Raw genomic sequence first — 27,670 nt, 5'->3', positions numbered from 1 at the left:
AACTAATAAATATAATTTAATAAACAGACTTAACACTTTCTAATGCACATGCATTTGTGGATTCCCGAATATACACTGTTGGGGGAGAGAAATACTGAGTAAAGAGTAACCTGGACAATCTATGTGGTAGTCTAATGTTTGCATGGTTTGTACTCACCCAATTAGTCCTCAAACTTTATTAGTAATGACTGAGTTGGTCAGATTGTTACAACAGGAAGTTGTGAATTACTAAATAAATGTTCCTACATACTCTGATCAACTTCGTAAACTACTGTAGAAGTGACAAAAAATTGTTAGGGGTGCCAATAATTATGGAACAGGTGATGTTAGGAAGAATAATTATTTCTTAGTCAGGGATGTTTTTCCCCCTTAAAATTCACTTGGTTGGAGGTCATGTAATCTCAAACGCACACAATTTGTCTTTCACATTTATGTTCGCGTGTTGAATATTTATGCTTGTGAAATATTTAAACGTGCACATTTATATTTTTCGCCCTGTGTTTTTGCACCCCCTAGTTTTGGCACTGAAATTACACCACAGTAAGAGCTCTTGGGCATTACATTGGGAGTATCACTCAAGATTCTACAAAATGTCATATGATTGAGCAACAAGTTATAGGTTTTTTTTTAAAAGAATACTCACTTTCACACTGTTAGTGATAACATTGATTTCAACATCAGACATAATAACCAAATAAAATAATTATCAAATTTTTTTTTTTTTTTTGTTGTGAAGTGATGGTCTCTGTATGTCAACAAAAGCACTACCTTATGAAGAAATCTAAAATAATTCATGAAGGAGTCTCACAACATAGAAGCTCAACCCTTCTGAATGAGATCTACACAGAGCTCTACATCACAGAGGGGGGGAGTGGAGACGTCAATAATGAACATGAGGTGAGACAGATTGAGACAGCATCCAGGAGACCAGCATCACAGGACACACCCATCAAATGTAATGACCTCTTCAAAGACAAACACATCAGAACAGTGCTGACTAAAGGAGTTGCTGGAATTGGGAAAACAGTCTCTGTGCAGAAGTTCATTCTGGACTGGGCTGAAGGAAGAGCCAATCAGGACGTTCACTTCATATTTCCACTTCCTTTTAGGGAGCTGAATTTGATGAAGAAGAAAAAGTTCAGTCTGATGAAGCTACTTCATCACTTTTTCCCAGAAACAAAACAGTTCAAATTAATAGATTGTGATGACTACAAAGTCATTTTCATCTTTGATGGTCTGGATGAGTGTCGACTTCCTCTAGACTTCCAGAACAATGAGAGCTTGTGGGATGTAACTGAGTCAACCTCAGTGGATGTGCTGCTGACAAACCTCATCAAGGGGAATCTGCTTCCCTCTGCTCTCCTCTGGATAACCTCTCGACCAGCAGCAGCCAATCAGATCCCTCCTGAGTATGTTGACCTGGTAACAGAAGTACGAGGGTTCTGTGACCATCAGAAAGAGGAGTACTTCAGAAAGAGAATCAGTGATCAGAGACTGGCCAATAGAATCATCTCACACATGAAGTCATCAAGAAGTCTCTACATCATGTGCCACATTCCAGTCTTCTGTTGGATTGCAGCCACTGTTCTAAAGAGGCTTTTGGGTGGAGCAGAGAGTGGAGAGATCCCCAAGACTCTGACTCAGATGTTCACACACTTCCTGATCTTTCAGATCAAACACAAGGACAGAAAGTACCAAGGCAAACCTGACACTGATCACCAGACTAGAAATATTGTTCTGGCACTGGGAAAACTGGCTTTCCAACAGCTGGAAAAAGGCAACCTGATCTTCTATGAGGAAGATCTGAGAGAGTGTGGCATTGATGTCAAAGAAGTGTCAGTGTACTCTGGAGTGTGTACCCAGATCTTCAGAAAGGAGTCTGGGCTGCACCTGGGGAAGGTGTTCAGCTTCGTGCATCTGAGTGTTCAGGAGTTTCTGGCTGCTTTATATGCATTTCTATCTTTCATCTCCAACAACACAAATGTGCTTGAACAGCAAACCACTGCAGTCCCACATGACTTCAAAAGATCAACAGTGTCTGACTTCCTTAAGAATGCAGTGGACAAGGCTTTACAGAGTGAGAATGGACACCTGGACCTTTTCCTCCGTTTCCTTCTGGGTCTCTCACTAGAGTCCAATCAGGCTCTCTTACAAGATCTACTGACAGAGACAGGAAGCAGCTCTCACAGCAAAGAGGAAACAGTCAAGTACATCAAAAAGAGGATCAGAAAGAGTCCTTCTACAGAAAAATCCATCAATCTATTCCACTGTCTGAATGAACTGAATGATAATTCTCTAGTGCAGGACGTTCAAATACACCTGAGCAGAGGTGACTATCATCTCAGTGGAGCCAGTCTCTCTCCTGCTCAGTGGTCAGCTCTGGTGTTTATGTTGCTGAACTCAGAAGATGAGCTGGATGAGTTTGATCTGAGGAAATATGGCTCATCAGAAGAATGTCTACTGAAACTGCTTCCAGTGGTCAGAGCATCCAGAAAAGCTAAGTGAGTAATATAATAAAAAAACAATACAACACTGTGCGAAGTTTCCCAAAAACATCATAATCTAAGTATAAATGTGTAGTAAGACTAAGGAAATTCTTAACCTGTCATACAGCCAATGGTTCATTTGTGTTTGCCGCACCTCTTTATAACTACTAAAACATAAAAATAAAACAACACTGCCTTCTGCATACTACCCTCAAAAAAATAAATGAAAAGAATGTTCTCATGAAATCAAATGAGTCTAGGATATTATTATACACACTTTATCACTCCTGAAAATCAGTCATTGTGGATAGTAAAGTGCTTCTATTTATTTAAAATTACATTTGAATGGTTGTTTTGAGGTGGAGTATAGTTGGGGCTAGTACACTAGTCCTTCTACCTTAATCACTATTACAGGCAGTGCCCCTCAAACTTGCCACAGCTAACTTACATCACTCACTGTTAAACTGTTCAATTCCATTTATAGTTTAAAATGCACAATGAATATATGAAATGCTGGATTATGCCTGTTTTAACAGGTTCAGCCTTGTGTATATGACCCATAACATCTCACAATATCAAGCCAATGTTTGACTTATGGGACTTTTGCTAGAATCTCAAACTTCACAGGGTGAGGTTAAGAAAGACACTCTAAACCTGTTTTGTAATTTCTTGTTAATGGATCTTCTTTAAAATGAAAGTCTGTAGGTTCATGCATGTGTCTGGATACAAGATGAATGAGAATGAGATGAATGAGAATATAAAAAAAAAATTAATATCTGATTCTTCAACACTGTCACCAAGCTATAGGGGTGCACAATAACACCCCTGCTGGTGGAGAAGTGCTACTTGTGTACTACAGGCATGTCTGCAGAAATGCACCATAGACTGTGTGCGCAGCTATGTGTACTGAAATGTAAGTTTGAGAGGTTTTACTCCTTCTCTCTACAGTCTGTCTTGCTGCAGTATTACAGAGGAAGGCTGTGCTGCTCTGTGTTCAGCTCTGAGGTCAAACCCCTCATCAAACCTGAGAGAGCTGAATCTGAACTCCAGTAATCCAAGAGACTCAGGAGTGAAGCAGCTCTCTGCTCTACTGGAGGGTCCACATTGCAAACTGGAGAAAATAGAGTGAGATAATGAATTACTGTCACTTTACATACACGCACGCACGCACACACACACACACACACACACACACACACACACACACACACACACACACACACACACACACACGCAAAGAGTTAGTGCATCTTTCTCAATTACATTTGTACAGTATTTCTCTCACAAAACAGCATCACCATCTCTTTCTCTAACTCTCACACACAAAATTCCTCTTGCACATACCGTAAATATATATGTTTTTTCATATATCAGTTTTTTTCAAAAATATTATAGTCTATTCAGCTCTAACACAATCACTATTTGTAAACTGGAGATACTGCAGTGAGTTACTGACTTACTGACTCTTTACACACACACACACACACACACACACACACACACACACACACACACACACACACACACACACACACACACACACACACACACACACACAATGCCGACCAATGTAGTACCCTAGGAAAGATTTTGGCTGCAGTCCCTCACATTATTCAGTCACCATGTTTCTACACTCACACAAACACATTTTGTTTGTTTGAGATTCTCTTTATTTTAGAAACAAAATAACAGAATTACACAGCAAAAGAGTATGAAAGAAACATGACATTTTTAATTCAGCATGAAGACTATAAAAATTAGCTGCTCAATAAATCACTCAAAACGCCCCAAAACAAACCAGTGGGCGGAGCCAAAGGGGTGGCCACCCCCAATAGAGGCCTTGCCACCCCTAATGCCACTGTCATTTTTAAATATATTTAGGATCGGCAAAGATTTGCAAGGAAAATTGTAATTTCCTGAACGCAGCCCGACACAGTAGCAGCCTACGTGTTGCTTACTGACGCTGTTCACTGGTTAAAGTGACGTGTTCCTGCTTGATCCAAAACACACCTGTGGCATTACAGTACACCACTGAGGAGTTTTGCAGGAATTTACAATATTTTACCGCTGTATTCTCTTCCTAATGAGATGTGGCACATGTCATACATTTCTAAAAAAAAAAAAAAAAAAAAAAGTTGTGCACGTTCCGTAGTGTCTCGTTTATTATTTCAATAATAAATTCACCCAGCATTCACCCAAGAGATGAGAGATGGTGTAAAATCAACCTTCATTAAATCCACTTTATATGAGCTACAATCGGCAGATCACAAGCAAACGAAATCATGGAATAAAAAATAAGCTCTGACACCACAAACAGCCAGTGTAGTCATGCAGCACAACCAAGAGGACCACGTTTCCCAGACTCCTCTGCGTCGATTGCAACATTCCTCCTCTCCTCAGAATTGATTCTTTACACCTGTGTCTCTCATTAGTAAGTAACATAGATTTAAGACCTACCCATCCAGAGCCTCAGTGCAAAGTATTGCAGAACTTCTAGTAAGCATACCGAGTGTTATTTTACTGCCTGTCTTTCCATGGTTTGATCTGGTCTTTTGTTTGCACTACTCTTTTGCATTTGCCCCTGTGTACTGTTGCTTGGCTCTTGCGGTTTATTGGGATTATTGACCTGGACTGTTTTTTGCCCTTGAATGTTGTGTCCTTGAATCTTGACCCCTGTCCTGTCTCATTGCCCTAATGAAACACATTATCATATACTCTGCAAGCGTCTGCGAAGTGACATGTACCCAGCCTCACAAGTGTATACTGGCCCACTCAAATATTCACACAATCCACTCTGGATTTACACTATAATGCCAAATGAATTCGATCTCCTATCCAAATTATCAAAATCAGGTGTTCCAATCACTTCCATGAACACAGGTGTATAAAATTAAGCACCTAGGCATGCAGACTGATTTTACAAACATCTGTGAAAGAATGGGTCACTCAGTGAATTCCAGCGTTGAACTGTGATAGGATGCCACAAATCCAAAATGTCCTCGCTCCTAAATATTCCACAGTCAACTGTCAGCTGTATTATTAGAAAATGTCAGTGTTTGGGAACGACAGCAACTCAGCCATGAAGTGGTAGGCCACATAAACTGACAGAGCTGGGTCAGTGGATGCTGAAGCACATAGTGCGAAGAGGTTGTCAACTTTCTGCAGAGTCAATCACTACAGACATCTGAACTTCATATGGCTTTCAGATTAGTTCAAGAACAGTGCGCAGAGACCTTCATGGAATGGGTTTCCATGGTTGTGCAGTTGCATCCAAGCCATACAACACCAAGTGCAATGCAAAGCGTCAGATGCAGTGGTGTAAAGCACGCCGTCACTGGACTCTAGAGCAGTGGAGGCATGTTCTTTGGAGTGACATATCACGCTTCTCCATCTGGCAATCAGATGGACGAGTCTGAGCGAAGCCAGAAGCCCTGGATCAACAACCAAGTATGACGCATGCTTTCAGGTCAGGTGATGAGTACAAAACTGCTAAGTACGGACTGAGGAAAGCCATCACAGCAGCCAAGAGGCAGAGCTTCTACTCCACTGCTGAATCCAGGTGCATGTGGCAAGGCCTGCAGCACGTTACAGACTACGGGACCACTACAAGAACACTACAAGTCTCACTTTGAAACCTCCAGCACCAGCACTGAGAGGCACACACATAATCAGAACACCCACCCCCCTTGCCCCCCACCATCAGTAACACAGAGCCAGGTCTGCAGGGGCCTCATGTACGAACGGTGCGTACGCACAAAAACATTGCGTACGCTATGTTTCACGCAAACGGTCAGATGTACAAAATGTGATTTAAACGTGAGAAAGTGCGTACACCCACCACACTTTCACCTCAGGCATACGCATGTTTCTAATGTGTTTGTCAATTAGCGACAATTACAGGTGATGCATTGAAATTACAACTATTACGATATCCTTCACGCACACATTGTTGAGTAAAATAAAGTAAATTAATGAGAAAATTAAACCATAAATTAATCAGACAATTTCACTGCCTTACTGAAATAATCATTCAACGTGTTTCCACTTAGCCTAGATTATATAAACATGCATTAAATGTTGCGCTGGAGTTCTTGGGAGATGGCAGTGTTGGCATTACTGGAAAATATTGCTAATGGCCGAATTCGCAGAGAGCACGTTTTCCGTGACCATTGTGATTTTTTAGCCCATGATGATGAGTGGCTTATAAGCCATTTCAGATTTCCAAGAACTGTCCTCTTGTGTTAAGTTGGGTCCAGTTTTGGAGAGAGAAACGGCGAGGAGTTGTGGATTGCCAGCGACAACGCTTGGCTTCCTGGCAACTGGCTCATTTCAAAGAGAATGGTCCGGGATATCCCAGTCATCTTTGAGCTGTGCCATGCCAGCTGTTTTGGATGGGATCATCTGCATGTCAGCTACACTACCATTCAAAAGTTTGGGGTCACATAGAAATGTTCTTATTTTTTAAAGAAAAGCAGTTTTTTTTATTTTAGCTAACAATAAATGAATCAAAAATACACTCTATACATTATTAATGTGGTAAATGACTATTATAGCTGTAAACGTCTGGTTTTTAATGCAATATCTACATAGATGTATGGAGACCCATTTCCAACAACCATCACTCCAGTGTTCTAATGGTACATTGTGTTTGCTAACTGTGTAAGGAGGCTATTAGATATTTTGAAAACCCTTGTGCAAGTAGGTTAGCACAGATGAAAACAGTTTTGCTGATTAGAGAAGCTATAAAACTGACCTTCCTTTGAGCTAGTTGAGAATCTGGAGCATTACAATTGTTGGTTTGATTAAACTCACAAAATGGCCAGAAAAAAAACAACTTTCAATTGAAACTCGACAGTCTATTCCATGCGAGACATTGCCAAGAAACTGAAGATTTCCTACAATGGTGTGTACTACTCCCTTCAGAGGAGAGCACAGACAGGCTCTAACCAGAGTAGAAGGAGAAGTGGAAGGCCCCGATGCACAACTGAGCAAGAAGACAAGTACATTAGAGTCTCCAGTTTGAGAAATCGACGCCTCGCAGGTGCTCAACTGGCAGCTTCATTAAATAGTACCCGCAAAACGCCAGTGTCAACGTCTACATTGAAGAGGCGACTCCGGGATGCTGGCCTTCAGGGCAGAGTGGCAAAGAAAAAGCCATATCTGGCTAATAAAAGAAATAGATTAATATGGGCAAAAGAACACAGACATTGGACAGAGGAAGATTGGAAAAAAGTGTTATGGACAGATGAATCAAAGTTTGAGGTGTTTGGATCACACAGACGAACATTTGTGAGACGCAGAACAACTGAAAAGATGCTGGAAGAGTGCCTGACACCATCTGTCAAACATGGTGGAGGTAATGTGATGGTCTGGGGTTGCTTTGGTGCTGGTAAAGTGGGAGATTTGATCAAGGTAAAAGGGATTTTGAATAAGGAAGGCTATCACTTCATTTTGCAACACCATGCCATACCCTGTGGACAGCGTTTGATTGGAGCCAATTTCATCCTGCAACAGGACAATGACCTAAAGCACACCTCCAAATTATGCACAAACTATTTAGAGAAGAAGCAGGAAGCTGGTGTTTTATCGGTAATGGAGTGGCCAGTGCAGTCACCAGATCTCAACTCCATTGAGCTGTTGTGGGAGCAGCTTGACCGTATGGTACGAAAAAAGTGCCCATTAACCCAATCAAACTTGTGGGAGCGGCTTCTGGAAGCATGGGGTGAAATTTCTCCAGATTACCTCAGCAAATTAACAGCTAGAATGCCAAAGGTCTGCAATGCTGTAATTGCTGCTAAGGGAGCATTCTTTGACGAAAGCAAAGTTTAAAGTAGAAAATTATTTCAAATAAAAAAAAAAACATTATTTCTACCTTGTCAATGTCTGGACTATAGTTCTATTCATTTTGCAACTCATTTGATAAATAAAAGTATGAGATTTCAGGGAAAACACAAAATTGTCTAGGTGACTCCAAACTTTTGAACGGTAGTGTAGGTATATAAAGTTCCCATATGAAGTGGTTGACCAGGCAAACATTAAAGCGCAATTTGCAGCAATAGCCGGTTTCCCTAATATAATCGGAGCAATCGACTGCACACACATTTCTATAAAGGCACCATCTGAGGAGGAATTTGCTTATGTGAATAGAAAGCACTTTAATTCCATAAATGTGCAAATAATCTGTGATGCAAAAATGTGTCTTACTAATGTAGTGGCACGTTGGCCTGGATCAACCCAATGATTCATACATCCTTACAAACTGCATGGTTGGGATAAGATTACAAGCAAGCAGAGTGCGTGATGGGTGGCTTCTTGGTAAGCAACAAATTTAAAGCATTTAAATAAAAGCTTTTGACATTTCCAGCTTAGAATAATTCATTTTAAACATGGGTAATTGTTAAATTACTTAGGAAACAGCGGCTCATTCTCTTGAAATGAGCCCGTTGCCAGGAAGCCGAGCGATTCTCTCTCCAAAACTGGACCCAACTCTGCACAAGAGGGCAGCTCTTGGAAGCAGGGGCGCAGATGGAAATTCTGAAGTGAGGGGGACCAAGCTGTACAATATATACGTTTATGCTTGTAGATCAGGGGTAATCAACTATATTTTTCCGCGCAGATAGCAGATACCTGTGACTTGGCGAATGTAATTTAATGTGTTGAGCGAGGGGGGGTGTGGCGAAGTAATTTGTTGAGCGGGGGAGTGGCGAACGTAATTTGTTGAGCGGGGGGGCGAACGTAATTTGTTCGGATCCGGACCACGGTCCGCCTGTTGATGACCTCAATATTAATCTGGGGGGGACACGAAATCTAGATGCTAGATTTCGGATGGGGTCAATATAAGCAGTGCCATCTGCGCCCCTGCTTGGAAGTCTGAAACGGCTTATAAGCCAGTCATCATCATGGGCCAAAAAATCATGATGGTCACGGAAAACGCGCTCTCGGCGAAATCAACCATTAGCAATATTTTCCAGTAATGCCAACACTGCCATCTCCCAAAAACTCCAGCGCAACATTTAATGCATGTTTATATAATCTAGGCTAAGTGGAAACATGTTGAATGATTATTTCAGTAAGGCAGTGAAATTGTCTGATTAATTTACTGTTTCATTTTCTGATTAATTTACTTTATTTCACCCAATAAGGGCTTACTACAATGTATGCGTAAATTATATCTTAATAGTTGTAATTTCAATGCATCACCTCTAAGTGTCGCTAATTGATGAAAACACATTAGAAACATGCGTATGCCTGAAGTGAAAGTGTCATGGGGCTACGCACTTTCTCACGTACAAATCACATTTTGTACATCTGACCGTTTGCGTGAAACATAGCATACGCAATGTTTTGGTGCGTACGCACCGTTCGTACATGAGGCCCCAGGGGAGCAACAAGAGAGCATTATGATTTACACTGGCATACGACACTGCAGAGAATTCAAAATGCAGGCATCACACTAAATATGGACCTGTCAAAAAAAAGTGCAACCTGTCAAAAAATAAAGTAGTTGTTAGGCCACAGAATTTCAGCCAGTGGTATCAGACCCAATCCAAGTAAAACTGAGGCCATACTGAAACTGAAACCACACACAAATGTAAGCGCAATGAGAAATTTCCTTCATATGGTCAACCAGCTTGGGAAATTCATTCCACAGCTTGCAGAGAAGGACAAAGCACTTCAAGATCTGCTGTCTAAGCGCCATCACTGGGTCTGGGGGCATGATCAAGAGAGAGCTTTCCAATCATTGAAAAAAGACCTCTCACCAGCTCCAGTGTTGGCCATGTATGACCCCAATAAAAATATAAAGGTCTCAGCTGATGCTTTATCTTTCGTCATTGGAGCTGTGCTTCTCTAGGCTTGGGGAAAAGAGTGGAAACCTGTAACATGCGCATCCCATTCTCTTACTCCTATTGAACAGGTTGTGTCAGCAACTCAACAAGCTTGTGCAATGGTGCAGGATTTGCATCAGGGAAAGGAAAAACCCAGTGGAACCTCTTCTACCAACTGAGTACCCAGAGCATCCTTGGCAGATATTGGGTGCTGATTTATTCACATAGAAAAGCCAGAATTATCTGCTTGTGGTTGATAATTATTCTAGATATGTGGAAATTGCACATCTGACTCCTACAACATGCTCTGATGTCACTGTGCATCTGAAGTCAATGTTTGCCCCACATGGTATTCCAGAGACTGTTTACTGACAATGGGCTACAGTTTTCTGGTCAGGTCTTTGCAGCCTTTGAGACTATGGGTTTGATCACATCACCAGCAGCCCAAAATTTCCTCAAAGCAATGGGGAAGCAGAACATTCAGTGCAAACTGAAAAACCTCTTGAAAAAGGCGTCTGATCCATATATGGCATTATTGGCTTATAGGTCTGCACCTTTGCATAATGGTTGTAGTCCTGCCCAGCTCCTTATGGGTCGGCGTTTGAGGACCACTGTTCAGACTCTTCCTAGCCTGTTGTGTTTGTCCGTGCCTGTTACTGGTGCTATCCGCTCTAAGGAAGGGGATAAGAGAGTGTCAGATGCACAGACCTTCAACAGTTGCCAAAGAGTCAAACCTTTGAGTCATCTGCATCCTGGAAGTGGAGTTTGGACTACAGACTCAAAAGTGACTGGGACGGTTTTGAAACAGCATACCACCCCACTGTGGATTCACCCCATGGGACAATATGACAAAACCATTGTCACCTGATTCCTCTGCACTCACCTGTTGGGAATAGAGAAATTATTCGGGAGGTTTGAACTCACTAATTTCTAGAAAATATGACAGGTAATAGCGTCAACGCTACATAGCTAATAAACATTTTAGAGACATTTAGAAAGACTATTCAGGTTCGGGAAGCAGCCTACATGAAGGAAAATGTGTTTTTCTCAAAGTTAGCATGATATGCCAGGGGCCTGCCATAAGGTTCATGCCTGAGAGAATATTACAACAGGAACCCACACTGTAAAAAATGTTTGTTGAATTTACGGTAATAAACTATAAAATAGCAACAGTAAAAGATCATAAAGTAGAAAACAGTATATTACTGTTTTGATGCAATAGTTTACTTTAAAAAAATAAACAGTATATAAAATTAATTTTTACAGTCATAATATGTAGAAAGCACACATTTTTAATGTTAATTTCAATATTTTAGGTAAAATATATTAGAAAATTCCATAATGTAGTAAACAAGGAATTACCCTAAAAATAAAAAAAATATTCAGTCTAAATTACAGATTTTGCTGATGAGTAGCCTACATTTCAATTTACAGTGAAAACCCATTCATCAATCAGCAAAATCGCACCTTGATTTCTACAGAAAGAAAATGCTAAAAATATGGCCAGTGCTGAAAGGTAAAGCATGTTGAAATATAGGACAATGTACTGCCATTTTAGAAATTGTCTTTGTAAATATGGGTCAAATATTTATACATATAAGGAATACCGTATTTTCTGGACCATTAAGTGCACTTAAAAGTTTTCGATATTCAAGTCTTGTGCTATCATTGCTGCCTTCAGTCGAATGGTGACTGTAGAGACGCTTCTCCTGGCTGTTCTTTACTCAATTACGTTTTACGTAATGTTCTCTGGTTAGTTTATCGCTGCCAGCGTACACATTACGTGTCTGTGTCAGGGACAGATTTTTAAATTCAGTGCACATACAAGGCGCACTGCTGATTTTTGAGAAAATTTAAGGCTTTTCTGCTTAAAGTCTGGAAAATTGTGAAGCGTCGGTCCACTGGGGGACGGCGTTACTTCCCATGAGCCCCCGCGGCTCCATTATTGATACGCGTTATGTGTAAGTGTTATGACATGCTGTTGTTGATTATGTATTTGATCATACGTTTTGTTAGTTTAAGTCTCCCTGTATTAGTTTATGTAGTTGTACATTGTCTGAGTCTACCTACCGTGTTTGTGTAATGTTACAGTGCTAATGACCTGCCCTCATGGTTCACGTATTGTGTTTAACACGCGTGATCACGGCTTCATGCGTGATTACGTTGCTAAGGCAAAATAAAAGTGCCTTGTTGTCTTAAAATGTGGCAACAACTGGACGGCTCGAGTGATGGCGGCCTGCCTGTAATTTACTGTGAAGTTGGACTTTACAATCAAATGCTGTAAAATAATAATGGTTGTAATGTGTTCATCATAGTAAAACAGTTGTTTTTAAAATTATTCACAGTAAATAGGTTTATTTTAAAAAGTTGTTAATTTTACAGCGTATTATTGTAAGCTGTAAAGTCATTTTCCGTAAAAAGAACAGTTCTAAATGATGAAATTTACGGTTGTCAAAAAAGATACCACAGCTGCCAGTCTTTTACCGTAAATTTAACGGATTTTTTTTTACAGTGCATAATGGCACATTTTTTAGTAGTATAAAAAAATAAACAAATAAAAGTCCACTGTAGGAGTTTATCTCATCATCCAGCCTTTCTCTTTTGTAGGGGGTATATGTATGTTGAAGCACTTAGTTTAAAGTGTGTGTATACAGACATGTATGTGCATGTGCTCAATAGAGAAGTGTACATCTGAGTTGTAAGTGTGAGGATTTTTCACCTTCTCTCTGCAGGCTGGAACACTGCAGTATTAGAAAGGAAGGCTGTGCTGCTCTGTGTTCAGCTCTGATGTCAAACCCCTCATCACACCTGAGAGAGCTGAATCTGAACTCCAATATACCAGGAAACTCAGGAGTGAAGCAGCTCTCTGCTCTACTGGAGGATCCACATTGTAAACTGGAGAAACTACAGTGAGTTACTGACTTACTGTTTATACATACAGTCAGTACCTCTCTCACACACCCATTTTTCTCTTACATTATGGTGGTGGAGAAAACCCATCGCGTATGCCTGGCCATGCACCCACATGTCAATCTTCTTTCATGTCTTCGTAGCCCTGCCTCTGCGTGTGGTTTTGGTTTCTCCCCTGTTCTCTAGCCACGCCCCTTTGTTACAGCTGTTCCTTGTTTGACTCGTCATGTTATGTATGTAGTCTCTGTGTTTCTGAGTGCGGGTCAATGTTTAATCTATTGTGGAATGTGATAGAAAAGGTTTGAGCATATGGTTTATTGTTTGATTAGTTCTTAGATCTCATGTTTTCTGGTAATGCATTATGGTTATGTTTGAGTTTGAGCATATGGTTTATTGTTTGATTAGTTCTTAGATCTCATGTTTTCTGGTAATGCATTATGGTTATGTTTGAGTTTGCTTTGTAGTGCTTCCCTGTTATTACTGTTTCATTGTTTCATTTGTTCTGTGTTGTGTTGTAGTGCTCTTGTGTTATTTATGTATCTTGTTCTTGTTTGTCTCAAGTAGTGTATTGATATCATTCCTTCTTCAATTATGTTGTGTATGTATGTGTGTTTTGGTTTGTTAATATATTTGGTATGGGGGTGGCATGGTGGTGTGGTGGTCAGCACTGTCATCTCACAGCAATGCGGTCTGGGTTCGATTCTCGGTCTGGGCTGCTCTGTGTGGAGTTAGCATGTTCTCCCTGTGCCTGTGTGGGTTTTCTCTGGGTACTCTGGTTTCCTCCCACAGTCCAAACACATGCATGGTAGGTTAATTGATCACTCTAAATTGTAGGTGTGAGTGTGTGTGTGTGTGTTGGCCATGTGGTGTGTTGGCAACCTGCTCATAATGTACCCTGCTTTCACCTGATGATCCTGGATTTGGCTCCAGCCCCACCCCCCTACTTGACTCTGACTAGCAAGATTAAGCAGTACAGATAATGGATAGATAATATATTCAGTATGTGTAATTATCTGTCTACGGTTAGTCTGGTTTGTTGTACACCCTATTCATGTAATGATTCTCTTTTGTGTTTGTTAATACAGTCATGGCTGAAATTGTTAGCACCCCTGATTTTTTTTTTCCAGAAAATGAATGATTTCTCCCAGAAAATTATTGCAATTATCTATGTTTTGTTATACACAAATTTGAAAATTTCACACAAAACACCAATAATGGGCTGGACAAAATTATTGGCACCCTCAACTTAATATTTGGTTGCACACCCTTTGGAAAAAATAACTAAAATCAATCGCTTCCTATAACCAACAACATGCTTCTTACACCTCTCAACTGGAATTTTGGACCACTCTTCTTTTGCAAACTGCTGCAAGTCTCTCATATTTGAAGGGTGTCTTCTCCCAAAAGCAGTTTTAAAATCTCTCCATAGGTGTTCAATGGGATTTGGATCTGGACTCATTGCTGGCCACTTTAGAACTCTCCAGTGCCTTGTTTTCATCCATTTCTGGGTGCTTTTTGAAGTATTTTTGTGGTCATTGTCCTGCTGGAAGACCCATGACCTAGGACGCAAACCCAGCTTTCTGACACTGGGCCCTACATTGCAACCCAAAATCCTTTGGTAATCTTCAGATTTCATGATGCCTTGCATACAGTCAAGACACCCAGTTCCAGAGGCAGCAAAATAACCCCAAAACATCTTTGAACCTCCACCATATGTGACTGTAGGTACTGTGTTCTTTTGTTTGTAGGCCTGCACTGTTTGAGGTAAACAGTAGAATGATGTGCTTTACCAAAAAGCTCTATCTTGGTCTCATCTGTTCACAAGATGTTTTCCCAGAAGGATTTTGGCTTACTTACATACATTCTGGCATACTGCAGTCTAGCTTTTTTATGTCCCTGTGTCAGCAGTGGGGTCCTCCTGGGTCTCCTGCCATAGTGTTTCATTTCATTCAAATGTCGGATAGTTGGAGCTGACACTAATGCACCCTGCACCTGCAGGACAGCTTGAATTTCTTTGGAACTTGATTGGGGCTGCTTATCCACCATCCGGACTATCCTGCGTTGCAACCTTTCATCAATTTTTCTCCTCCGACCACTTCCAGGGAGATTAGCTACAGTGCCATGGGTTGTAAACTTCTTGATTATGTTGCGCAGCATGGACAAAGGAACATCAAGATCTCTGGAGATGGACTAGTAACACTGATATTGTTGATATTTTTCCACAATTTTGGTTCTCAAGTCCTCAGACAGTTCTCCTCTTTCTGTTCTCCATGCTTAGTGTGACACACACAGATGCAACTTCAACTTCTCCTTTTTATCTGGTTTCAGGGGTGATTATTTATCACAGGTGAGTTTGAATGAGCATCACATGCCTGAAACAAAGTTATTTACCCTCAATTTTGAAAAGGTGCCAATAATTTTGTCCAGCCCATTTTTGGTGTTTTGTGTGAAATTATGTCAAATTGGCCTTTATTTCCTGTTTTTTGTGTTCCAATACACACAAAGGAAATAAACATGTGTATAAAAAAACATGTGTAATTGCAATAATTTTCTGGAAAAAAATTCAGGGGTAACAACACTTTCGTCCATGACTGTACATGGTTGTCGTTTAAAACCTGTGTTGCTTCCCTGCTTTCACAATGCCACATAAGGCATGCACTCTGAGTTAGTAACACTATTTCCATTCAGAAACAGAAAAAAAAGATCAACACCCTGGATAGCTCTCTATCACATGTCCATCTCTGCATATTGAAACATTACAGCTGCAAATAGACAAAGCAAATTAATCAAAATGAGAATGTGTACATATGGCCCTCACTAACCCTTCTAGTCAGGAAGTTGGTTAAATGGTTAAATACGTCCTCAACTGATTAATCCTACATACCTTAACTACGTCACCCTCAATTTAAGGGATGAAAGCAACCTACAACCCCTCCAACTAAACAGGTGGTGTTCCCTCAAAGAGGCCTAGGGTTCCCAACAAGGTGGGTTCAACTAAATGAACAACAGGTGGCAGAGGTAGAAAACATACTTATATTCACAATTAAAAAGAGCAACACCTAAAACACAGAGGGAGGACAAAATAAAGGTCCCAGTCACAATCTAAAGCCCAGGCCTCACTGTACTAATCTCTCAAAATCACTATTCCCACCCACACAGTGCAACATATAGGGAGAACCACAGCAAATGCAAGCAATCTACAATATCAGTGAAGGTCGATTATTAGCAGTCAAGCCAAAAGGCTCAAGAGTCGCAGCTGTAAAGGCCAACAATTTATCCAGGCCAATGCAAGCACCAAGTCGTCCATGCACACACTCGACATCGTCACGAGCCCTCCCAACAGAAAACCTTCCCCCAAAATAATAAAAAAAAAAAAACGCACAGTTATAAAAGCAATAAGAAGGTAAACCAAACACTAACTCAAAACAAATATACAACAGTAACATCAAAAAAGCAATCCAAACAAAGACAAACAACAAAAAAGCTAAATCAACCATAAACCCAATAAATCCAAACGGCGGTCTAGTCTAGGACTACCACACCCCCTGCAAGGTAAGCATCTCTCAATCATTGCCATCACCATTACGTACTTTTAAAAAGTCATGTACCGTTACATATTTAAAAAGAGTCCCTGCTTAAAATAATTTGTCCAGAAACACTTCCATTGTGTTGTGGCCCAATTCCATAGTGTTGTGTCTACATTTGCAGTGTTTCTGAATTAACTAAGCATTTCTGAAATGTTGCATACATGTTGTTTTGTGTTTTTGCATGCGCGATAGGTTTTCTCGGCCACCGTAATGATCTTTGTGTCTAGCTGTACCAGGTACACACGCACACACACAATCATCAATTCTTTTCATACACATACAAACATACTATACACTATGCTACATTATCACCCTTTTCACTGTGTTTCGCACACACATACCCACACCACTGTCTCTATACACTATTTCCAAAAGTATTCGCTCACCTTCCTTGACTCACATATGAGCTTAAGTGACATCCCATTCCTAATCCATAGGGTTCAATATGACGTGGGCCCACCCTTTGCAGCTAGAACAGCTTCAACTCTTCTGGGAAGGCTGTCCACAAGGTTTAGAAGTGTGTTTTAGGGGATTTTTGACCATTCTTCAAGAAGCACATTTGTGAGGTCACATATTGATGATAATAATAATAATAATAATAATAATATAATAATCTTTATTTGTATAGCACCTTTCATACATACATGCAACTCAAAGTGCTTTACAGAATAAATAAAAAGAAACATTAAAAGGAAGCAAAGATAAGACAAAAAGAAAATGTTAAGAAATTAAAGATAAAAAGGAAACGAACAATAAAATGATAACAAATTATAAAATTATAATAATATTGTAAAAAATAAATATTAAAATAACACAAAATGTAACTAAATAAAATAATGTAAAGTTAAGTAAATAAGATAATAATAATCTGGAAAACTATTAAAATAAATAATAAAATAATCTAGCCTTGATGTGATAAATGCATCGACAAGTTTTTCACTGTCAGCAGGAGAGAGCATAGCTCAGACCTTAGCAATGTTTCGAAGGTGAAAATAAGCTGTGTTGCATGTAGTGATGATGTGTGATTTGAAGCTGAGGTCATTATCAAAGGTGACACCCAGGTTCACAACACAGTTTGGCATTCAGATTAATTTGATTTAAATAAATCTGGACATCATTCCTTTGTGAATCACTACCAAGAACAAGAACCTCTGTCTTCTCTTTATTTAATTGCAGAAAATTGTCAGACATCCATGTCTATATATTACATTTTACATTTACAGCATTTGGCAGACGCCCTTATCCAGAGCGACTTACATTTTATCTCATTTTTATACAAGTGAGCAATTGAGGGTTAAGGGCCTTGCTCTGGGGCACCTCAGTCATGGCCTCTGGTCTGGGAATCGAACCCATGATCCTCCGGTCACAAGACCAGTTCCCTAACCACCAGGCCATGACTGCCCTCATATATCGTATATCACCTATGCAGTCAAACAGTGAGCAAAATTTAAAAATTTTAGGGCTTTAGGTTCTAGAGAAATGTAAAGTTGAATGTCATCTGCATATTGATTATAACTAATACCATGTTTGTTAATGATATGTGGTAATGGAAGCATATATAGGTTGAACAGTAACGGCCCAAGAATTGATGCTTGGGGGACGCCACAAGTGTTACGGTGGGACGAGGAAGGCACAACGAGTAGACACGGTGACATAAAACGCTTCTTTTAATTTCGAAAGTGAAAGTGCTGCACTAATAGCACGAGCACTTGTACAAGTAACACTCACACTGACACAAGCTTTAGACAAAGACGAGCACAAGACACTGCGCGAACACACATTACTCATACCCTCGTGATCTCGAGACAAGGCACAGGTGCGACAACGAACACGCTCACAAACAACCCACACCCACGGAACTACTAATATGGACATAACAGCACGCAGACGACATAACGGCATGCCCACAGGGAAGGGTCCGGAGCTGTGACAGTGACAACAAGTTATTTTTTGACATGTGGAGGAAGAGGTACCTAATGCAACATAGTATTCACGCCCAGTTAGATACGATCTAAACCAGTCTAAGACTAAGCCACTAAGGCCTACCCAGCTCTGTAGTCGATCAAGAAGAATTTCATGATCAACGGTGTCAAAAGCGGCAATTAAATCTAGCAGGTCATTTATTACCTTCACTAGTGCTGTTTCAGTGCTGTGGAGAACTCTGAAACCAGACTGAAAAGTGTCATTTATCTGATTTAATTTGACATAAACATTCAATTGGATTGACATAACTATTTCAATGATTTTGCTAAGAAAGGAAAGGTTAGATATAGGTTGATAATTATTGAGAATTGTGGGATCAAGATTTCTGTTCTTTAATAGTGGTTTAACCATTGCAGTTTTAAGAATATTAGGGAATTCTCCCAGTTGCAGAGACTGTTTAACAATCGTTAGAACTTCATTAGATAATGAGCTCAGAACCTGCTTGAAAAAGCAGTAAAGGGTCCAGGTCACAAGTAGAGGATTTTAGTGATGAAATCACATCAAGTAGTGTTACCATGTCAACTTCTTGGAAATAAGACATATTAAAGTTAGGCTGAGTAACTGATGTAAGGGTTGATAGTCTATTAGTGCTTGTTGCTATGTTCTGCCTTATACTAGTAATCTTGTCCCTAAAAAATATTGCAAACTCATCACATTTTTTCACTGAAACAGTTTCAGGGAAGACACAGGAGGTGGGGTTTACTAGCTCATCTATACTTCTGAACAGGCCAGCTGGGTTATTATTAGATGAATTGATTAAGGTAGAGAAGTAGTTTTTCCTTGCTGATTTCACTTCACAGTTGTAATTCTGCAATGTTGTTTTATAAATATCAAACTGTACTTGCAATTTTGACCTTCGCCAACGTCTCTCAGCCTGCCTACAATCTTGCCTAAATTTTATAATAGATGGAGTGTTTCTCCAGGGCATCTTAATTTTACCAGAGACAATTTTAGTTAATGACGAGAAACCCTGGCTGTGCTGCCAGATACTCAGTCTCTGCTCTAATTCATCCCAAAGGTGTTCTATCGGGTTGAGGTCAGGACACTGTGCAGGGCAGTCAAGTTCATCCACACCAGACTCATCCATGCCATCCATGTCTTTATGAACCTTGCTTGGTCATCTTGAAGAGGATGGGGCCAGATCCAAACTGTTCCCACAAAATGTCTTGGTATGTTGAAGCATTTACAGTTCCTTTCACTGGAACTAAGAGGCCAAGCCCAGCTCCTGAAAAACAACCCCACACCATAATCCCCCCTCCGCCAAACTTTACACTTGGCACAATGCAGTCAAGCAAGTACCGTTCTTCTGGCAACCGCCAAACCCAGACTCATCCATCAGATTGCCAGATGGAGAAGCGCGATTCATCACTCCAGAGAACGCACCTGTCGCACTTGTTGATTTATGGCTTGGATGCAGCTGCACGACCATGGAAACCCATTCCATGAAGCTCTCTGAGCACTGTTCTTGAGCTAATCTGAAGGCCACATGAAGTTTGGATGTCTGTAGTGACTCTGCAGAATGGCGACCTCTTTGCACCATGCGCTTCAGCATCCTCTTATCCCGCTCCATCACTTTATGTGGCCTACCTCTTTGTGGCTGAATTGCTGTCATTCCCAAACATTTTCTTATAATACAGCTGACAGTTGACTGTGGAATATTTAGGAGCAAGGAAATTTCACAACTGGATTTGTTGTATAGGTGGCATCCTATCACAGTTCCATGCTGGAATTCACTGAGCTCCTGAGAGCGACCAATTCTTTCACAAATGTTTGTAAAAACAGTATGCATGCCTAGTGTATCTACTATATATTTACATACACACATTACCTCAATTACCTCACATTACCTCAATGTCTCTGTCTCTCCTAATGTTAGATGACTGTTGTAAGATTGTTTTCTAACCAATCAAAGCTTAAATGTGGGATGGTGAAAGTGTGCACAAATGTACACGCGAGCTTTAATGTGTGCAAATGTATTGACCTACTGTATATGTGAGGTGTTTTTCCCTTTCCCTCTACAGTCTGTCTAGGTGCAGTATTCCAGAGGAAGGCTGTGCTGCTCTGTGTTCAGCTCTGAGGTCAAACCCCTCATCACACCTGAGAGAGCTGAATCTGAAATACAATCAACCAGGAAAGTCAGGAGTGAAGCAGCTCTCTGCTCTACTGGAGGATCCACACTGTAAACTGGAGAAATTAGAGTGAGTTATTGTTACGTTTGTGACGGGCAGGCATGACGCAAATGCAGATTTCAGGGAGGTTTAATAAAGAGAGTAACAACTACGACTACAACACAGAAGGCAGAGGGAGTTAAGCAAAACAATAGGGAGAGGACACCAACTAATCGGGTAGGCTACACAACAGGGAAAGGTAAACGTAAGATCATAACAAACCGAGAACACGTAAGCATAAGACAAGGGAAGCAATGATACAAGGATAACTCAACAGCATAACTATCACTAAGAACAAGAATGAGACACGGAACTACTAATGATTACAAAATACTAGGGATATACATAAGGAAGACATAAGCGCTGCACATGGGATACAAAACAACATGGCTAAAACAAAACAGAGAGGAAGTGTAAGAACAATAACACGAACAGACCATCAGGCAGAACGGAAGAACAGCGAGGGACTCGCGTACAGGGAATGACCAACACGACGGTGGAACAAGACTCAGGTGTACGAGACTGACGACGGGGGCGTGACAGACAGAGGGAGGAACGAATGGGAGCGGGGAGCTAGGCGGGACCAGGGAGGAGGGAGGGGCTGGACGTGACAGTTATTGACTTACTGGTTCGTTATACATACACACAACTTATTGCATGTGTTTTGGGTGTTTAGTGAAGAGTAGTGCAGTTTAATTTTTGAGTGTGTGCTGCACAAGTATGTCATAAATCAAGAAAAACTTTATTATAAATAATCCTCTGTAACATGGAGCAGTTCAGTCTTAAGAGGAAAATCTTAAAAAACCAATTTAATTGTTTGTGTTAATCATAAATGAGCAAAGGTTTTGCAGAGAGAGAACCTGCTCACTGTGATTGGCTTGCTGGAATGGTCTCCTGATCACCGTCTCTTTCCATTGGCTGCCAGCTGGCTGATGTAACTACAGCAGATACAGCTCCTCTACTGGGTCAAAATGACCTCAGTAATGCCATGTATTGGGTCAGAATAATGTAATGTTTACACTTTCCTCATTAGTATTAACACATGCTGCATTTAAATAGGTAATGGGAGTTTGGAATGAGCTGGATCCGTTAGTAGGTTTCATGGACTTATTCTTGTATCTTGGAAGGTGTTTACCTCATACAGTTCAACACACACACACACACACACACACACACACACACACACACACACACACACACACACACACACAGTACCCAAAACCACTTGTACTCATACACATGCACAGCTCTGTTCAACATTCCCTCTAGAGTCACATTACGGAACACAGATGGAGAATGTGATATTGTATATGTATCTAAAATAAAAATAGATAAATGAATTTTCTGATTTTTCTACAGTATTATGCTGTATGTGTGAGGAGTTTTCCTCCTTCTCTCTACAGTTTGTCTAACTGCAGTATTACAGAGGAAGGCTGTGCTGCTCTGTGTTCAGCTCTGAGGTCAAACCCCTCATCACACCTGAGAGAGCTGAATCTGGACTACAATAAACCAGGAAGCTCAGGAGTAAAACAGCTCTCTGCTCTACTGGAGGATCCACACTGTAAACTGGAGATACTACAGTGAGTTACTGACTCTTTATACTCACACACACACACACACACACACACACACACACACACACACACACACACACACACACACACACACACACAGACAAAGAGTTAGTGCATCTTTCTCAATTACATTTGTACTGTATTTCTCTCACAAAACAGCATCACCATCTCTTTCTCTACCTCTCACACACAAAATTCCTCTTGCACATACCGTAAATATATCAGTTTTTTCACTCACAAAAACATTATAGTCCCACTGTAGACCCACTGTAATCTCTATATTTAACTCTTATCTTGCACATTTGATCTCTCTCTCTCGCTCACACACACACACACACACACACACACACACACACACACACACACACACACACACACACACACACACACACACACACACACACACACACTTTATTCCTGCATGTCACTGTGTAAGGAGTTTTTCTCCTTCTCTCTATAGTCTGTCTGACTGCAGTATTAGAGAGGAAGACTGTGCTGCTCTGTATTCAGCTCTGAGGTCAAACCCCTCATCACACCTGAGAGAACTGAATCTGAACCGCAATAAACCAGGAGACTCAGGAGTGAAGCAGCTCTCTGCTCTACTGAAGGATCCACACTGTACACTGGAGAAACTACTGTGAGTTACTGACATACTGACTATCTCACAAACAGTCAATATTCCACTATCTTCTCTGTCTCTCTCTCTCTCTCTCTCTCTCTCTCTCTCTCTAAGATAGTGTTTTCTCTAACAAAACATCACTATCATAGCAAATATTGATTTAATCTAGACTTTTCATTTGCTCATTCAATTTGCATTTTGGTAACTGACAATTCTATTTTTAAAAGATTCCTACTGTGCACAGTACTGAACAAGTGTGAGGAGTTTTTTCCTTCTTTCCACAGACTGTGTGGCTGCAGTATTCCAGAGGAAGGCTGTGCTGCTCTGTGTTCAGCTCTGAGGTCAAACCCCTCATCACACCTGAGAGAGCTGAATCTGAACTCCAATAAACCAGGAGACTCAGGAGTGAAGGAGCTCTCTGCTCTACTGGAGGATCCATGCTGTAAACTGGAGAAACTAGAGTAAGTTACTGACTTGTATATACAGTATACCTATATGTCAATATTCCCGTTTCTCCGTCACAGACAATGAATATATCTCAGTTTTTGCTTTATCTAGCGGTTTCACACATTCTGTCCCTCTGTAACTATGGATTTTTCTTCTTCTCTGCAGATTGTTTAACTGCAGTATTACAGAGGAAGGCTGTGCTGCTCTGTGTTCAGCTCTGAGGTCAAACCCCTCATCACACCCGAGAGAGCTGAATCTGTTCCACAATCAACAAGGAGCCTCAGGAGTGAAGCAGCTCTCTGCTCTACTGGAAGATCCACATTGTAAATCATGGACATTAAAATGACTCAGCTCTCCATGAACATTAAACCACACCAAATTCAAATCTTTTTGATATTGGAATAATATTTTTATCTAACCGACTGTTTGAGCTATGAATCCATAGATCCTATCACCTAGTGACGGCAACGAGATTCTCAGCTTGATCAAATAACCTGTATCTCAAGTCAAATCAAATCAAATCAAAGTTTATTTATATAGCGCTTTTTACAACAGTTCTTGTCACAAAGTAGCTTTACAAATGTCCGAGTCCTAGCCCCCAGTGAGCAACCCAAGGGCGACAGTGGCAAGGAAAAACTCCCTAAGGGCATGAGGAAGAAACCTTGAGAGGAACCAAGACTCAGGGGGGGAACCCATTCTCCTCTGGCCGACGCTGGTCACCATGACAACAAGTTAAAGAGAGACAGAAAAAAAGGAAAAGATTTGAGGGATAAATAAAGTCCATCTTGGTGTAGTTTTATAAACATGAGTTCTTTATCTAGATGCACTGAAAACATTTGTCATCCATAACAGTTCAGAACTGTCTTCAATAACAAGCATTATAATATATTCATTATAATCACTGAATTGTTGTCTGGCTTTAATCTCTGTATCAACTTTAATCTGTCCTTCACCTTTATGTATTTTCCCATGTACTGATGCACATTATTGGTACCTTTATTATTGATGCCTTTCTATTGTCGTTATAGAATATGCACAGTAATGTCTGTTATGGCTATTAATAAGACTTTACCTCCTCAGCATAATTGAAGTAAAAACAAGGAAGACTTAGTAAGGGCCATGTTCAGGTGAAATTATTATATTTCCTAATAAATGTAAAACTACACCTAGCGTTACAGGTTTATTAAAGGAATGTAAACCTTTTGGCGTTTCAGTTGCTTCATTTTCTTTTACTTGTAATTCAAACAAAATGCTTTAATTTCATTGGAGTTTAGAAGCAAAACAACAAGCTAGTTAAATCCTCTCCCTTTTTGTATTGCTCCCAAACCTGAAAAGATTATAATATAGGCAGTCAAAGAAAAAAAATGTCCTGGCCTTTCTTGGAAGAAGAGGTCGTAAGGAACCGCAAAGAGTTTGGGAAACTCCAGAAGTTTTCCAGAGGGAAACTTTTGTGAGAATAAATAAGTAATTTGTTTGTAATTTATTTCTTAGAATTATTTCCATCAGATACCAAATGGATTAGAATTATTTTGGATTAGTTTTAGAATAGCCCACGATAGCGGCTGGTCATGAAGGCTGATCCAGAACTGCAAACATCCTTGCATATTCAGAGGCCTTGCGGAATTCATGGAATACAGAGACGTTCCGAACAGGAGCCAGCCTGTGACGTCATCTGTGAGAACCTCAGGACAGTCCAGAATCTAGCTTTTTTTTCCTTCATTGTTGGTGGTATCAACAGCTTTGGAATTATGTTTTGACCCAAAGTTACACAGTGTCATTCAATTCTAAGCCCTTATCCCCATAATTATTGCCACTACAGAAGTAGATGCATCTACCCATCTAGCTTGTTTGTACTGTAGTGCTTAACTTAACAACTGGTGCACTGGTGCTAGTTGCCTAATAATAATAATAATTAGAGGTGTATTCAACTAAGGATTTTCATAGTCGAATCTGATTCGTCAGATTTTCCTTTTAGTCGACTAATAGTCGAATCTGGGGTTTTTTTTTTTGGTTTTTTTTTAAGAGCACCTTAAACGGGATCCCGTTCTCATTCGGGACTTTTTTCCACTTCAAAGTAAAAACCTAAAACACTCAGATAAATGAATAAACATGGTAGGTTGGCTTTATTCAGCTTTTATTTATTTACTTATTTATTTTTTTATGAAACGTTAGAGAACATTAACCGTCAGTGCACATATCGAACTGTCAGACAGGCACTGTGCAAAATGTCAAAAATATTTTAAATAAAATGTGCCTGCCTGAAAATATTTTTAAAAATTGCCACACAACAGCAAAAAAATTATAAGGAAAGGTTCAAGTAACGGGGTTTAAAAAGCAAACAACAACCAAAAATGTTTATAGGTTTACTTGCCAAGACGCACCGCGACGAGACGACACGTCTCGGCAAGTAAACTGAACTGAACTGCTGAAGTAAAGTAAAGTAAAGCTGAACTGTTTTTTTTCCGCCTTACGCGTTTTCAATGGTATGCCATGTTGGTTGTTGTCGTGTGAAATGAAAGACGTTGATGATATAACTTGCACTTTACTTTGTTTGACTCATCTTTATCTTTTTCAAAATACGTTTGAAGTTTTTTAGCTGACTATCGTGTAGCGTGTTCAGCTCCGCTCATTTGGATTGTGCAACTGCAGGGTGTGATTTATTAATGATGCCTATTGTTAATGCGCACACATCATTTAAAAATATTTATTAACAGAAATTAGGATGATTTTATTTGACAAAAGGCTATATATAACTAAAAAAAAGACATTTCATGTGACAACTAATTCTTAGCAGCATCATTGGGCACCCCCATGCAGTTAGAATGGTACATTCGACTAGGGGGTATAGTCGACTATAGTCGAATCAGCGACTATTGCAGGTCACCTGTCATGTACGGCTACGCCCCCTCTCCTAGCTGTCACTTCGGGTTCCCCCATGTCTGTGTTTCTTGCCTGTTCATCCCGCCCTGCTCGTTTGTCTCTATGGTTTCCCATTGTATTCCACGCCCATGTCGTCATTGTTAGCACCTGGTCCTTGTCTAGTTCTGTGTATAATAGTCCCTGTGTCTCCCATGTCCGTATCGGTCTTTTTTGTTCATACCTGTTCGTTGCCATTGCGCCTATACGTGAGTTCGCTCTTTTGTGTTACCCGTTATCCGTGTGTTTTGCCTGTTCTTCCCTAGTTTACCTGCCTTGTCGTTTCCCTTGCCCGTTGTCATGCCTTTGTACATTTCATGTTTGGACTGCCCTCCCGATACGACCTGCGCCTGTTATTTCGACTCTGCCTTTGGGATTTCCTTGAATAAATCTCGCTCTCCTCAGCGTTTGTGTCTGCCTCCCTGTTTTGCGCTACGCAGAATGTTACATCACCCCAAATAATAATAATTTCAACTTCTATAGAGCCTTTCAAAGTACCCAAGGACACTACAGAGAAATACAAAAAAAAAAAAAAAAACACAGAACAGACCTAAGTTGAGGAAGTTGTGAGAAAATGTTGATTAAATAGATGAGTCTTTAGTTGAGCCTTGAATGTGTTAAGAGATGGTAAGAGACGGAGGGAGAGGGGAAGAGAATTCCAGAGAGTCGTAGCCGCCACACTAAAAGATCGACCATCCATGGTGCTCAACTTGAATCTGGGAATAACTAAAAGTCCAGTGTCAGATGACTGAAATGAACGTAGGCGGGAGATATTGCGGAGTTAAAGGAAGGCTGATTTAGTGAGTGAACGTATCTGAGGTTCGAATGAAAGAGTCAGATCAAACAGAACCCCAAGATTACGTGCAACAGGTGATGATTTGACCGGCATACCAGCAACAGTAAGCGATGTATTGGCAAGGGAAAGGGCCACAGACTTAGTGCCAATAATAAGAAACTCAGTCTTATGGGCATTTAATAGAAGAAAATTAGCATGCAGCCACAGGTTGAGGTCAAATATGCACTTAGTGATGGATGGGGGTGGGAAAGGTGCATGAGGCTTAAAGCTGAGATAAAGGTGAGTGTCATCAGCATAGAGATGGTATTTTAATCCATACTGTAGTAACAACTCACCGAGTGGCAGAATATAAATAGTA

At 40.4% G+C, this 27,670-nt stretch overlaps 1 protein-coding gene across 3 annotated transcripts in view; it reads left to right on the top strand.

Moving 5' to 3' along the window:
• The window catches only part of LOC143482201 (NACHT, LRR and PYD domains-containing protein 12-like), a 36,349-nt gene extending 11,547 nt beyond the window's left edge, over positions 1-24,802 (top strand). For all 3 annotated transcript variants that reach the window (XM_076980491.1, XM_076980493.1, XM_076980492.1), the window contains exons 7-14: positions 737-2,501; positions 3,435-3,611; positions 13,045-13,221; positions 20,814-20,990; positions 22,364-22,540; positions 22,995-23,171; positions 23,438-23,614; positions 23,766-24,802. In XM_076980491.1, the coding sequence (XP_076836606.1) occupies positions 737-2,501; positions 3,435-3,611; positions 13,045-13,221; positions 20,814-20,990; positions 22,364-22,540; positions 22,995-23,171; positions 23,438-23,614; positions 23,766-23,946 (3,008 nt within the window). In that variant the 3' untranslated portion in view covers positions 23,947-24,802. The remainder of the gene's footprint in view (positions 1-736; positions 2,502-3,434; positions 3,612-13,044; positions 13,222-20,813; positions 20,991-22,363; positions 22,541-22,994; positions 23,172-23,437; positions 23,615-23,765) is intronic.
• Positions 24,803-27,670: the final 2,868 nt, after the last annotated feature.

This window comes from Brachyhypopomus gauderio, chromosome 18 (assembly GCF_052324685.1).
Source record: "Brachyhypopomus gauderio isolate BG-103 chromosome 18, BGAUD_0.2, whole genome shotgun sequence".
In the NCBI taxonomy this organism is placed as follows: domain Eukaryota; kingdom Metazoa; phylum Chordata; class Actinopteri; order Gymnotiformes; family Hypopomidae; genus Brachyhypopomus; species Brachyhypopomus gauderio.
The sequence above is the reverse complement of the archived record's forward strand: the minus strand, read 5'-3'. Positions and strand labels throughout refer to the sequence as shown.